The sequence below is a fragment of the Clarias gariepinus genome, chromosome 3 (assembly GCF_024256425.1).
Source record: "Clarias gariepinus isolate MV-2021 ecotype Netherlands chromosome 3, CGAR_prim_01v2, whole genome shotgun sequence".
In the NCBI taxonomy this organism is placed as follows: Eukaryota; Metazoa; Chordata; class Actinopteri; order Siluriformes; family Clariidae; genus Clarias; species Clarias gariepinus.
Window position 1 is genome coordinate 28764058 of NC_071102.1, and position 15750 is coordinate 28779807.

General features: G+C 36.9%; 1 protein-coding gene across 4 annotated transcripts in view; it reads right to left on the reverse strand.

Moving 5' to 3' along the window:
- Positions 1-1890: 1890 nt before the first annotated feature.
- znf704 (zinc finger protein 704) overlaps positions 1891-15750 on the reverse strand; it is a 68382-nt gene continuing 54522 nt past the window's right edge. Inside the window, exons 6-10 of one of the 4 annotated variants that reach the window (XM_053492385.1) lie at positions 14553-14653; positions 10495-10762; positions 6516-6629; positions 4922-5019; positions 1891-4770 (exon numbers count right to left, since the gene is read on the reverse strand). In XM_053492385.1, coding sequence (XP_053348360.1) covers positions 4659-4770; positions 4922-5019; positions 6516-6629; positions 10495-10762; positions 14553-14653 — 693 coding nt within the window. In that variant the 3' untranslated portion in view covers positions 1891-4658. Of the gene's footprint in view, positions 4774-4921; positions 5020-6515; positions 6630-10494; positions 10763-14552; positions 14654-15750 lie in introns of all 4 variants that reach the window. The other 3 variants (XM_053492384.1, XM_053492387.1, XM_053492386.1) reach the window with 3 other exon arrangements.

Here is a 15750-nt window from a genome sequence, read left to right on the forward strand (position 1 = left end):
TCAAACCCACTCATACAGCCATATCAAATCACAAGCATCTGGGACTTTTAAGCATAGCTGGGCGATATCATCGTCTCAGTGAAATCATGTAAATATAAGGACTTTAAAATTTTCAAGTTTTTTTTTTTTTTTTTTTTGGACAGGTTGAATTAATCAGGGTGTTGGTTTCCAGGTTACGTTTAACATATTGAGTTTTAAAAGCTGGTGATGAATCACACATAATACTGTAAGGTGGTTTAATGTTTCATTGGTGATGGAGATACAAGGTGATGGGTCCTTTTAGTTCAGCTTTTCAGAAGAGTATAAAGTGACGTTTTAATCCCCTGATCAAGCAGGAACCCTAAGGCTGGATGATTGATGTTGTATAGTTGTAATGACGTTGTTTGGCAATGAACTTTGATGAACTGACGTTGAGATAATGTTGAATTGAGTTGCAATTACAACTTTGAAAAGATTAAGTTGTAACCATTGTTTTGAGTTTGTTTATGCCAATTAATGTCCATTAAAACAACATCTGACCGCATCTATGATCCTTTTTTAATAGGGTTTAGAATTCTTGTCCAGGTATTGGAACGGATACAACAGCTTCCCACGCACCGTGTGTATCTCATGCCATGCATCTCTTAGTGTTGGAAGGTTACCTTACTTTAAGTGAAATATTAAAATATTACAGTAAGGTGCATCTTAGATCAAGAATTACTTCACTGTAATATGGTGTTTGCACAGCATCCAAACTGCATTGCAGAATTGAAGAGTGTGAAAGTAAGTTTCCATTGCGTTTCCAGTTAATTCCTGTTGGCTGGTATTTATGACCCTTGCATCAAAGTAGTATTAATACTGTTTTTCTAAGGTTATGTTAGGGGCATTCGTTTAACGTTATCCTATCATCCTGAAGTCGACATTTTTTGAAGTCATTTCATCAAAGCAATTTAAACTTCAAACTGATAACATTTCCAAACTAATGTTACCATAACATTATGACAACCAAAAATTTCTGCAGCGTAGAGTTTGACTTATGATAACGAACTTACGACGCATCAGTGGTTACTGCAAACATTCAAACATTACAATGAGATCCTTTCATTTTTATCTTGAAAATCATCTGTTTATGCCAGTTAACATAACTTTAACTCGCGTGTTAAAAAGTAGTCCAAAGCTTGGACAGTTTTTGGCATGAACCACCTGAATTGAACTTATTTTGAGATAATAAGTGAAGTTAAAAAAACAAAACAAAAAAAAAGTGATCTGAAAAAGCTGCATTCAAACATGATCGTGGCTGAATGTTCTATGTACCAGATGAAAGGTCTTCCATAATGAATACTATGATAAAAACTAGTATGAAGTAGCGGAACAATGGCTTAGTGGTTAGCACTGTTGCCTTGCACCTCCAGGTTTCGGGTTCGATTCCCGAGTCCCCCCGCGCTTGGTAGATTTCCTCCCACAGTCCAAAGGCTAATTGTCATTCCCAAATTACCTGGTGTGTGTGTGTGCCCTAAGATGGATTGACATCCTGTATAGGGTGTACCCCTCCTCGTGGCCTAAGTCTCCTGCAGTATAGATGATGTAAAGAAGCAGTATAGATGATGAATGAGTATAAATTTAATTTTCCACATCAGAAGCACAGCTGCAGTTACACTAATAAAATGCTCGCAACTTTTAGTAGATATTTCCAATTAAACATATGCTTGTACGAATGTTAATTTTCTATTACCGCCCAGCTCTGCTTATAAGTCCCTACCAGTTTGAACGATTCTGGCGTTGTGCCGAGCACGACACATCCTATCTCAGGAGGATATACGGCACTGATACAACATTTCTGTATGCAGAAATATATACAGAAAACAAAGATGGAAAAACAAAAGTAATTTAAAGATTGAGTGTGAACATAAATTGTAGAGTTTCTGCATTTTCTTTAATAGACTATAAACTTCACATGACATATAATGGCAGTTTCTTTCACCTTAAAGTACTCTGTACTCTGTAGAAACAGCACAAGAATGGAGAACAAGGATTGGGAAAAGAAAATGCAACATTCAATCAGACTTATTCACATCTTCATTTAGATTTACTGTACACCTGGTCATTTCATGGATCTTCTATGCGTTTTATATCCTGAGAAGATTTAAACACGTGCGCGTATGCTTTTAATCCGAATCTTAGCTGGATTAGAGATCTGATCACTGGTGTCGGATGGAACGAAAACACCTTCGACTTCCTGTGCTGTCCCTCATGTCTTTTGCTGCATTTCGAATTGCTTCAAAGTGGCAAATTGAAAAGTCGGCCCAACAGTGTGTGAGCTGATTTACAAACCGTGGTCCAGTTCGAATTGTAAAGGAAAACCAATAGTGCTGTTAAAAACCAATAGTGCTGTCGTAAATCGATGGATGGGACAAAGGATATTCGCTTCCTGCGCGACTGTGTGAGAGAGTGTGCGAGAGAGAAAGGTCCCATCCATACGTGTTAAATGTAACTTTAGTAAACTGTACTGGATTAAATCGTATCGGTGAGCCACGTTACATCAACATCTGGGAAAAAAAACTCGATTCTCGTGCAGCTGAATCGTTTTTCTATTTTATCACACACTGTCTATTATCACCTGTATTATATTGTCTTGAATGAAATCAACACTATGCTTCCTAAGTGTGTTGTGTGTAGTGTTTTGACGACCAAATGTGGCTTTCAAGCTTACAATTTAGCATCAGCAGAATGTTTTGTAAACGTCCTAAAATGTTTTTCTTCCAAGTGCACTGAAGAAACATTGCGGGAACGTTTCGACCTGGAGCGTGTTAACTAAAATTTGCACGTTCTGTTTTTTTAGACACGCTGGAGAGGAACGTTTATTTTCAGGAGTGTCTCCTTTAGCCTTCAAAAAAAAAACTGGTCAATATTTACTGAATGTTAGCACTGCCTCGTGAGAAATCAGATTTGAATCCGTTTTGAGATGCGTTCACACCTTAAGTAAATAATCCTGATCCGGGTACGATCCTGATCCGCCAATTTTTTTTTAAAGCATGAAATGACCAGGTGTAAACCTGGCCCGGTTTCCGTTAAGTGCTACACACTTCTCAGTGTTTTTCAAATTCAGCTTTGAGCGACATACATAAACATCCTGACGGTAGATGAATAATAAGAAGGGGGATTAACTGTGGTGTGTGTGCTGGTGCTGAGATGTGTGTTGGATACTTGTTTATACAATACTGCATTAAAAAGGACAAAAATAAAAAAACAGTGCCGGATAACTTACAACTGCTCGTTGAGCAGCCATTTTTCTTCTTGCATAAAAGTCCATCACTGCTGGACAAACCTCAGGAGGACCCGAACGGGGACAAAAATTAAACCAATCTTCATCACCTTGAGCAGCGCGGACAAAAAAAACAACAAACAAACAAAAAAACAACAATTCCACTTCCTCCTCATGTGATCACTGTGCAGTATTGGTTACACAATCGGCTTAACAGACTCAAAACAAAACACGCTCAAGTGCTTGCAGCTTGTGCCCATGCGTGAGCTCCCGGGCCGTCGCGGTACTCTAAGTGCTCCATCTGTTATTACTTCCTACGTGAAATGTGTGAGGTCAGAATAAACCGATGCACAGGGATACATCTTACTCGATGCCTCTTTTTTAAGTGCTTGGACAACGTTCAGCAGATAAGCTGCATGCCGACCTGTCCGTTAATGGACGAGGGACAAAGTCGTTGGACGCAGGCTCATCTGAGTGGGCGTGGCTGGGTTAAACACCGCCGTTCTCTAATGAGAAGGGTGTTTATTAACATGCACAACCGAATACAAAAAAAACAAAAAAAAAACAGAAATGGCACAGAGAATCCTTGTTTTTGGTTGCAGGTAGATAGAGAAACGTCTCCTAAAAACGGAAAGAAAAAAAAAAAAACCATCTGCTGCTTTTAAACATAGCTGCTGGTTTTGCTTTCGCTGAACGCATCATCCCTGAAAGAAATGACACACATATAAAACAGATAGAAAACCTGTCCGTCCCTAGTGAGTGTAAATTGCTTGACTGTACGGAAGAAAAGCAGTGGCTTATTCTTTTCCATCATATTTTGATCCATTTCCACCAGGGGGCACGCTCCTCCCTAAACACACACGCGCACACACACACACACACAACCACGCAGTCTCTCAGAGCGAGGGTGGACAGTCTTGAGTGTGGTTGGCAGTTGGCGCTAACGTTTATCCCTGCTCAAAAGCAGAAGTGGAAAAGAGTCCATGGAAAACAAGGATCTTAGTCTGTACTCCATTTTGTAGCACTCCACGTGTTCTTCTTTTTACATTTTTCTTTTGTAGAAAACAAAACTTCGGCAGTGATTGGACCCACCATGTCTGGTCCCTTGATGACTTACACAAATGTTTTAAGCCAGCCAAATGTTAAAAAAAAAAAAAAAAAAGTAAAAAAAAAAAAAAATCAATCTTTGCTTTATTTTCTTTCCTTCTTTCTTGTCTTATCTTTGTTTTTGTTTTTTTTTGCAATATTGTGCTACTTGCTGTTCTCTCAGTTTTTGGCAAGTGCACTGGGAATGTTTGAGGAGATTTCGTTTCAGATCCTAGGTCCGAGTGGAGCATTCTGGAAACTGTGGTGTTAAGGAGGTGCAGCAGAAACAGTTTTGCAAGAGAAGGAATCCTGCCCCTTTTCCCTGGGCAGCTCAGTCCACAAACCTCTGGCAGGCTTTCTTCCAGCGGCACGCCGTGCACCACATGTCTCGGTTCTCCATCCCGTACACCTTTCTGCACTTCTTCCCTTCGCCTCGGGACTTCCTGCTGCACAGACAAACAAACACACACACGTTATTACTGTACCAACACAAACACAAACACTACTCCTGAGACTTTCAAACCCTGTGCCCTGTAGGCACAACTGCTGGAAAGTGAACAATGTTAAACTTGTAGAAAATAAAAACAGATGTACCTGAGTGATCCTGAGGCTCGGGGTAGAGACGAGAGGACTGGGATGGTCTGAGAGCGCTGCTCGCTAAACCCCTGCGTCTGACTGTGAGTGGGAGAGGCCTGTAACACAAATCAGCTCATTTTTAATGCAAACAATCTGCAAATATTTTCGTATGTGTGTGTTATCTTAGCTATTGCCAGATAATATAAGTTATATTATGTCTGTCTATGTTTTCATCTGCTTCATGTGTAGAATGGAAAAGTAAACACATCAAAACCATGATTGTAATTTTTTTCTTACCAATCTGCCTTAAAATGTTTTATATCATGGTGTAATGTTCTGCTTTATTGATTGAAAAACACATCAAGACTTTCATGCATGCCGGAAATTCTGTTTTTCCCCGAAAATGCACATTAAGAGCGATAAAAGCATGACGAAAAAATATGACTAATTAACATCAGCCGGGTTCTTATCCATCACATGTTTCCTTATCTCAAGCAAGAACAGAGCAGAAATTAAGCAACTTGTGATGTAAAAATGATAAATATTAAATGTACCGTCACTTTATTTTCCAGAACAGAAGTAGGAAGGTTCTTGCTTTGCAGTTTGTTTGCAAAAGAACTCCATGTTCATTCCTGATTTGTATTATTATTATTTTTTATTTAAAGCAATGCAGAAGGCGTCCAAAATATACAATAATCTCATTTGAACAGTTGAAACATGTCGGCTACTCATGATCATAATGGCTCTAATTCAAGGTGATGTTTGTTAATTTGTGATTTTTGAGGCAGGTAACTCTAAATGAACTTCTCCGCAGCAGAGGTAAGTTATGGTTCTGCTTTTCAGGGATGATCTTCATTAGAGTCAGTTTCATTATGGTGCTTAATGCGTTTAAAAAGAAATAAAAAGAAACAAAAAAGAAATTGGCATGTGATCCCAAACTTATAAAACGTATACACACTTCACAAAATATTTTAATACAAAATGTATTCCTATACATTATATATGGATAATTATTATGATATTGATAATTACTATCTTATGCTAATACTATAACAATTATATATATTTTTGGGATGACACACTATGGTAAAATAGTCTTGAGCATACTCTGATTTCCTCATATTAAATTAAATTGAATTATGTAGATTTAATTAAGTACATGGGACCCAACAGTTTCCAACCACCAATTGAGAATTGCATTGTCTGTCCCACAAGCTCAGTTCTTTCTTCATAAACTGTCTTGTTGGTATTATTTACAAATAATGAATAGTTTTTGCATCTTTATTCATTTCCTTCATGTCCATTTCCTGAAGGTGACTTGATCGCCGCTCTTTCATTACACGTATATCTACCTTCTCGATAGATTTGAATTAGATTAAATTAGCCATAATCTGCTTTTTTACTCGGATCTGATTCTTCAATGCAAAAAAAAAAAAAAAAGGAAGGGCGATTAAATGACTAGCAACTTCTAGAGACTTAGCTACTGTACATTAGTATCCACATAGAAGGATATTTGTAGCTTAATGTGTCTGGTATTGCGATTGTATGAATGCATATACGTATGCATATGTGCGTCTCCATATGTGTGTGTTATGCATGTGTATTTACTCACTGGGGTTCCGGTGAAGGTGACGGGTGGGGACTGCCAAGAGATGCTAAAGCTGTTGCTGCTGGAGGGAGTGAAGCGAGCCGAGCTGGCGGAGGGGATGGAGACGGGAGCCGTGGCCTGTGGAGGGACAGCAGGAATTTGCTCACACACAAAGCTGACTGTCATTACACTCGAACAGGCCACGGCTGAGAGAAGAGCACTGATGGGTGATGGCTCAGAGTACCGCTGTTCTATGATAATATCAAAGCGAGCAGATTTTTTTTTGTCGTGAGGATTATTCTAACAAAAACGGTTGCTGTGTATATGGACAAGGAATATGCCTTCTGGCTAAATTTTATATTCCACTACACAAACGGCTATTTGGTTAACTGGTAGGAAAGGGGAAAAAACATTTCTAGTGAGGTGTCATTTTCCACAGCGATAAAACTTTCCATATGTGGGTGGTAAACATGGTCATGTTTTAAAGATGTAATATACAGAAACATTAAACACACAAACGCAACGGCTTCACTGAATATCAGTTTAATATTTCTACCTATAAATGTACTGCTGTAGTAGATTATTTAGAGTTTAAACGACATGAAATAGACAGTGCGGTAATAAAAAATCTCACCGGATAGTGGTTTCTATGGGCAAAGTGACTGTGCATGCTTAAAATTATAAGACAAAAAAAAAAAAAACACTAAGTGAAAATATAAAACAACATTCACGATGTCACAGCAGAAAGAAGAACCTGATGGAAAATGCGCTTAATTTGTGACTTAAAGTACCTTAATTTTTTTCCAAGAGACTTTAAAGGTCTTGGAAATGTATGATCTCTCTTGGACTGGTGAGCTCACATGCATGAGACTATAAACCACACACTTTTGCAAAGTTTTCAGCCTTTCTAACTTGCAGACCATAAAAGTATTACCACATTTGCCTTTTCAATTTGACTGCCACATTTTTCGCACTGACTTCCTGTAGAGGTAGTGCATAACAAATCCCTGAATAGGAATTTCAGTATTCGAATCCTGCCTTACGTTTTCTGGCCATTACAAGCCATTTCATCATCCAGGGAGGTAATAAAACTAGGGCAGTGTGTGCGTGTGTGTGTCATGTGCGAGTGTGAGATCTGTGTGCGAGGAAGTACCAATCAGGATAATTAATAGCTTAATGAAACATGCATTTTATGATGACATGTCACATGTTAAAATAAATGGCAGGCACTTTTTAAAGCACTTCTCAGTTTTCTAGCAGCAAATTAAGTGAAAATGAAATTCGTTCTACCACTAAAGACGTCTTGTGCAAACCTGGTGGGCATGCAGACTAGCCCTCGAAACTCAAGTCTAAAAAACTCAGACTGCTTAAAAGGTCTTTAGGTCATTGCCATGACAAGAAGTTATTTTGTGAAGATTTTAGGAAATAATGGCTGAAAATATCTGACAAGGGATACAAGGGATGCACTAACAATGAACCATATTTTATATTACATTTTATATCGTTATACTTAGCGATATTATCATATTTTTTTAGCTATTTTTAAACCATGGTTTATATAGCACTTATCACACAATAAGCAGGATTAAAAGAGCACTGTTTTTTATTTATTTTATTTATATGATTATATTATTGAAAGATGTGATCTGGATAAGAAAATGACTAATGGAAATGCAGAGATTATTTAAATTATGAAATAAAATACCTGAAAAGCTCATATTATACATAATTATATATATATATATATATATATATATATATATATATATATATATATATATATATATATATATATATATATATTAGTGCTGTCAATCGATTAAAAAAAATTAACTAATTAATCGCACAATTTTTTGCAATTAATCGCGATTAATCACAATTAAAACACTGAAACTTTTTGGATATGTAAATGTAAATAATTAATGTAAACTCAAGACAATGAAACTATTTAAATTCAAATATGATTGTTTATTGGAATTTTTGTTTAACTTGTAACACAGATTTTCTCATGTAAACAATATACCTGCAATAAACCATCAATATTCTCCAAATTAACTGTTGGCTTGAAAGCCATATTTATTACAGAAATAAAAACACAGGTATGTGCCATTTGTGTCATTTGAATTTCAAAACAATCAATGCAATTTACATTGGCGAGGCCCTGTAGAGATTGTTTCGGTGGGGTGTTTTGCTTTTAAGTGATATGTCAAAGACGAATTACTTCTCTGGTATTTAAATTCGGCTTTGCAAAATGTACAGATTACTTTTGTTTTATCCACAGAACCATCCAGCAGAGTTTTATACTGAAACTTTCCGTCTAAAAGTCCTTCCTTGGTCTTATCCATACTTCTTTGCACGTTGAACACACGTCGGCCACAACAGGAAATAAAAAAAACTGCAACCGCGTTAATTTTTTTTAATGCGTTAAATATTTTAAATTAATCGCATGCGTTAACGCACTAATTTTGACAGCACTAATATATATATATATACAAAAGTCTTGACCCCCCATTTCTTACAATTAAAATATAATGTGTATTAAAAAAAAGTAAACTGTTTTACTGTAACAAGCTGCCTAAAAAACAATTTAAAATGAGTAGTTCATGTAGCAACCTCAGCAGCAACCTCATTTCCCCTCTCGTTTGTTTCAACCACTTAGCATCATCATCACCTGTACTGTGTATACTAATTACTGGCCTGATTATCTGTCTTCATCTACAACTGTTTCTCATCGGTTCATGCATTAGGTTAGATGGTTTTATGTTTGAGTGATTCATAGGTCACTGTGTGGCTTAACAAACAAAAACGTTCCTTTAAATCTGGGCAGGTACAGGGACTGGACTCAATATGTAAGCCAAAAATGAGGGACAAAAAATAAGCCTATAGAAATATTGTATTGCTCAAGACGGCATTTAAAAATCTCCATTTCAAAGAATTAAATAGGTGAATAACTGGGAGGTCTGACATCATATATACAGAGTCATGTTTTATGTGTTTATATATATCCAGAACCCACTTTGTGACTTTAATCACTTAGTGATTTAATGTAGGTTTACATTAAAGGTTTATCTAGTAGTGTCTTTTAAACGATTTGTTTGAGGTCTGTTTGCAAGTGCATGCATGACCTCTTGAGTCACTGAATCTTTTCTGCCATGATGAGATTCACCCCTGTTGTTAAGCACTTTAGGATCTGAGTCAGCGAATCGCTTGGTCACGGCAGGGTTTTGCTCTTTTCATATTTGGCTGGTTAGTGCTTGAGTCAGCAAATCATTCAACCATGCCTGAGGTTTGCTCCTCTGTCAGATAGTTTGAGTCAGTGAGTTCTGGTTAATTTAAATTCAGACGTTTCTCATACTTGGATGCATGTGTGACCTGGGTGTTTAAAAATAACAAAAACTAGGAATGATTATTAACTATGACTTAAACTGCTTAAGCGGTTTACTGTTTGTCTTTAATGGCAGCATGATCATGTGACACGTTGGAGAAACCATGCAACGGCATGAACCAGTGAAGGAATCGGAGTCATTTAACTGAGCGAACACAAATGACTCGAGTCACTGACAGGACTTCGAAATGCATACAGCATTGTTCCTTATTACATGGCTATAAAGTTAATATTTTTTAAGCTCTCATGAGTTTTGAAGATTTTTTTGGCCAGCTATTATGTGCCTGCTTTAGCTTAATGAAGTGCATTCATTTATCCATCCATTTATAATTTAAGTCATTTATACACACTTCAAGATGAAATTCCACAGCTTTTTAAGCACTTCTTTCTCCCAAGGACTACTCAAGAGAATGCTGGTGCACAAGACTATAGGAGAGAAGGTCAGATGCAAGCGTCAGATCTGCGAGAGTGAAATTTCTGTGCTCTGTCATAGCAGTCATCTTGTTCAATGCATCTAATCGTTCAAATTTCCACTACTTACTTTTCAAAAGGTTAATCTCAAGAAGTACTTCGTATATAAACCATGATGAATGCCTGTAAATGTGAGCGGTCCGGTACCTGGTAAGCATGGTCAGTGTGCACCAGGTAGAGTGCGCTGGGGGCGGAGCGACTGAGAGGGGTGAAGCTGCTGCTCTCGCTCTTGGCGCCGCTGGTGCTGCTGGAGGTTTCGCTTCGTCTGTGTTCGGCGGCAGGTGGAGGAGACAGAACAGACGGAGACGCTGGGGACAGACTGCTCAGGCCGTCGGCCACTGAATCGGTATTCAGCTTAATCTCGGTGTAATAGAAATCCTCCTCTCCATCGCTGCACTCAGAGTCGCAGTTCCGCCTGGGGGCAGGTGCAGAAAAATGGGGAAAGGCTATGACACCATCTCATTAGCATACTGATTCAGTTGACTGCACTCTTCTAATTACTCTGAGTAACAGATCTACACTTCTCTTCATGAATTATTTGCAAATTAGTGTCAGTTTAACAGGAACTATATGCAAATACAATTACAAATGCAGTGTAATGTACCATGTATTTCATTACAACTTTAAAGGAGATCTCTCATGTGCCATAAGTATAACATGAAGCACTTAAAATGTCCATTAAACATCCAGATAGCCAATGTGCTACAGTTTAAGCTTTTTTTTTTTGTTATAATGATATTAGGTTTCAAAACCGTGAACGCTCATATTACCACTTTTATTGCGCAATTCCAATTTGTTTGTTTAGATCTGTTTTACATACAGTATAGACAGGTGACCAAGCAATGAAAAAAAACCAAAAAAAAACTCGCAGCTTTGTCTGGCTTGCATGGTTTGGGTTCACTTGTCCCATTAGAGCAAAAGGTCAGTGGAAATAAACATAAAGCTCTTCTGTCTGATCACTGATGACTCCGCCTACATCACTCAAAAGCTTTCTGAATGGGTCAGTGAAAATGAAAAGTGTGTAAATCATAAGCTATGACCTTTACAAAGACAAGCAAGAAGAAAAATAGACATCCCATAGTATTATGATATGTGTGCACCAAATTTATTTATACTCTAGATCATGTACTGCTCAAATAAGTAATTAATGCATTACTAATACTTTTTGATTTTCCTTTTTTGATTTTTCCAAAAATCTAAACAAACAGCACAAGCCTTCATTACAAAGATGATTTGCTCAGGTGCTTGACTGGCAGCTGAATAGCTGCTCGCGATTAGAGCAGAAAGCCATAAAAGCCCTGTATATTACTGGTAATCCTCAATTTCTTTCTATCAAATGACACCCTGCCAGCACGCCACGATAACGAAAGTGATATGCACATAAAGTATGAAAGTGAGCCAAGTGTGATGTAAAAAATATTTCCAATCTGAGCCCGGTTTCCCAAAAGCATCATGAAGTCAAGATCATTTTAACGGTTACAGAATGTGTTGCTTGCTCTACCGTTTAACAATTTGTGTGTTACAATGCTTTGGGGAAATTTGGATGTATCTTAGGATCGCATAAAATGTGTCAGATTTTGTGTTCTAATCTTTTGGAAAAAAAAAGACAGACTCTTGTTTGGTAAAGCACGCTATAAAACTGAATGCTAGTATTAGAATTTATTTATCTTCTGTAAGACAAATACATGAGGTTTGATCCTTTAAAATACCTACAGTATTGAGCCTGATGTTTTTTCCAGTTACATCTAGATTTTACGAGTAAAATGATGAGATTGACATTTCTCAATTATAAGTTATGTTTCAATACTTTTAGAGTATGCAACTTTATGCATGTTTAAACTTTAAAATGTAAATACAGTATGTTGAAAAAAAAATTCTGATGGTACAAACTGAAATTTGTATTGGTCCTGTATTAACTCACAAACTGGACCTGTGACCTGTCTACATTTAAGCAACCAGGCACGATGTAAACGCTTCCACAGTACGTTTAAACAGGATTCCCAAACTGCTTTGTTCATTGCAGATTTTTGTCAAGACGGCAGCCTTATCAAAGTTTGTGTCAAAAAGGAGAAAATCAGCTTCACTCTTAGCGATTTTACTGTGCAGGGAAAAAAATAAGTATGGACCTGAAAATGGTTAAGAAGACAGAGTATTATGATCTGTCTATTCTGCAGTGAGAATTGGAGGTGTGTGTGCAGGTACACTGAGATGAGTTGATGCAGAATTGTGGAAAATCAGACCTGCTGACAGTGCATGACGACTGAGAAACATTATTAACATGCCAGAAATTCAAATCAATCGACTAACCTATTGCCTGGTCCCTGCTTACACTGCATGTTAAACGACAGCTGATCAGATTATAAAATGAATCAAGCTGAAACCCCTACAGAGTGTCTGTCTGACCTAAGAGGCCGTATTCTGTTATATGAATTCGTTATTACCACCAACATTTTCTAAAAAAGTTACCTTTGGTTCCAACATTTTTGGTATCATTATTCTACAGGACGTGAGCTGTGGAGTGATAATTAAAATTACCTTACCTGTCATTACTGCAGCTCTGTGGTGCTTTCTCTGCACTAACACACCTGACTGAATTTATGAAAGGTTTCTGTAATTATCTAATAAGCCTCATTGTGTGTGCGCTGGAGCAGAAATTCAGCAGTGTTCTGACCCTCCTGACATCTTCTTTACAGAATCTCTGGAATCATCACAATACTCTTCTGTAATCGGTCTATTATGTTTTGACTCACTTTGTTTGAGGTGAAATGAGCGAATTCTCCTTTTTAATATATGTGTCCCTGCACTTGTGTTTACTAAAGTTTACTTCTAGTATCCCATTTAGAAAAGAAAGGGAATGCATGCACAAATGAAAAAATTTAATATTGTGTGTCATAAACCTTATCTTTTAAACAAGAATGTGACAAAACAGTTTGTTTTTTTGCAGACTTTTGTTTCCCTGAAGTCACTTTCCCGATGTGTATTATTACCTTACTGGAGTGTGTTCACACCAGAGACACTCATCATAGCTGCTTACAATAGACTTCTTCCCAGGAAGGTGGGAAATATTTGTGGTGTTGTTTATGGTGTTGGATCAGACAAACACTGTCTAAAACATCCTCAGCATGTTTTTACCGTTAGCAAGGAAGAGAAAGTTGTGAGCATGTGCACAATAGATGGTTAGCTTTATGTCTGCTAAATGAATACGTTATAAAGGTGAGTATCCACCTCTGCACTCGTTCCGGCCTCTGTCTGTTCCACCTGGATACAGCTTGCTGATGGCTTACACTGTGCAACATGTCACTTTTAAGTGCGCTATATTTCATACGAGTGCAAATAATAAAACATGTCCTCCAAATCCTGGTGTTAAAGTGTATCCAGCTGTCTCTCCTTACTGCAGCAATCCAAGTGTTTCATCATGTGCTTGGATTCCTGTGCTTGATCTTTTGGAAATAGATTTCGAATGCTAGATAGTTCCTAGCCTGAGGGAACAACAATCGATCACATGGTACTGATTTTAATTTGGAAAACTTGTTATTATACTGTATAACACTACCAGTCGAATAAAAAGAATTGCAGTTTTTATTTCCAGTGTTTTAAATGCTGTTTAGGGACATCACCATTCCTGTGCTCATGAATATTTGAGCAGTTTGAGTGCAAAATGAGATATCTCCATTTTGGCAGGTTTGAGAATAATATAATAATTTTTTTTTTTTTTTTTATTTTTTTTTTTTTACAAATTGTTATGGAATATTTCTTTGACTCTCAACAAATCACAAATGCCAAAATATTATGTGATAAATGTTTTTTGGTCATATAAGTTCACTTCTTTTTATGATTTAGCAAAACACTATAAATCCAACAGCTGCCCTTTTTTCACAACAGATTAATCATCCTGCAGTTGTACTTGTTTAAGTGTAAGTATACAATTTACTATCAATACCATGTTGGTTGAGTATTCATTTAAAAATATAACTTGTATTGGTTGTAGTTTTATTTCTAGGGAGTCACTGGTAGTATTTTGGAACAAGAAAAAAAAAGGGTGAGGTTTTATTGCACACAACTGATTTTATGCAGCTGAGTCTTAAAAAGAATGTCGGTTCTAAAGGCTTAGACTTCAGCTGAAGTGTCAGTACTCTTCAGCATTCTTTTATGTTGATAGTGAACCTTTAAACTTTTTGCAACTGGGTAACTGTAAGTGTTCTTACCCGAGGTGTACTGTACGGATGTGTCTCTGGATCCCCGCTGCAGTGCTCAGCACCTTGCCACAATTCTTCCACAGACACTTGAACATCACCTTCATAGAGTTCTGCTCGAACACAAGTGCACAGTGACACAATGATACCACTCAACCATTTTGCACTTATTAAAATATGAATGGGAAACACTTCAGACCATGACACGTGAAAATAATTAACTTCCTTGTGGTAAAAATAACCCCGCTATTGATTATTTTCCAATAACAGCAGGACCTGTCAGGTTTTTATTTCATATTGTAATGCTTTTCTCCGCCTGGTCACGTGGTATTACAATGGAGCTGTATGTTTACGTTGTCAAGGCACCAATTTAATTTCCAATTCAATTTAACAAAGGAGCTCTGTTTTAATTTGGTACAAAAAGCAGACCGTGTCCTCTGAGAGCTTGAACAACAACAAAGCAAGTCCCACCGACACCAGCCAACATTTAATTAACCACCAAAAACCACCAAAGGAAATTCACTCATCAACATACACTGCAAAAAAAAAAAATCATACTGAAAAAAGATTGAATATTGGTAAAAGTGAAAAACAATATTTGTCTGCCATGTTTTTTGGTATTATTGAGTGAAAATAAAGAAGTTTAATTGATGTTATCGGATAGTTAAGATGTTTTGATTTGTTTTGATTGGTTACCAGTCTTGCTTTGCGTATTTGACAACTCAGACTGAAAGTACCTTTTCGGTATTTCCTCTGTAATCATCTAAGCGGCTGATTATTTGTTTTTTAACTGCATAATGGAATTTTATGGTATTTTACAGTAAATGTCATAAAGATTTATTCTAATTACAAACGTCCTATATGCTTTGATCTTTATTTAATCCATTCACCAAAATAGAGATCCGGGATGTACAGAAATCATGTGGTGTATTCAAAAATTCAGTTCAGTGACATGGGATTACAGAAATCTGAGTTAGATACAGATAGATACACGGATAGAAATAATCAAAAATACCTTAACATTACTAAAGGTTCTGTGATGAAATTATGATTAAATTCCTTAATTCTTCTAAGTAGATGCTTTAAATAAGTGTAACTGTAGTTACTCAACATTTAATAATTAGTAAATAAGAGATCACAAGACTTTAAGTGTTTAACTTGCATTATACCATTTGTGTACTTCTGTTTTTTGCAGTGGTTAATTGTTTTC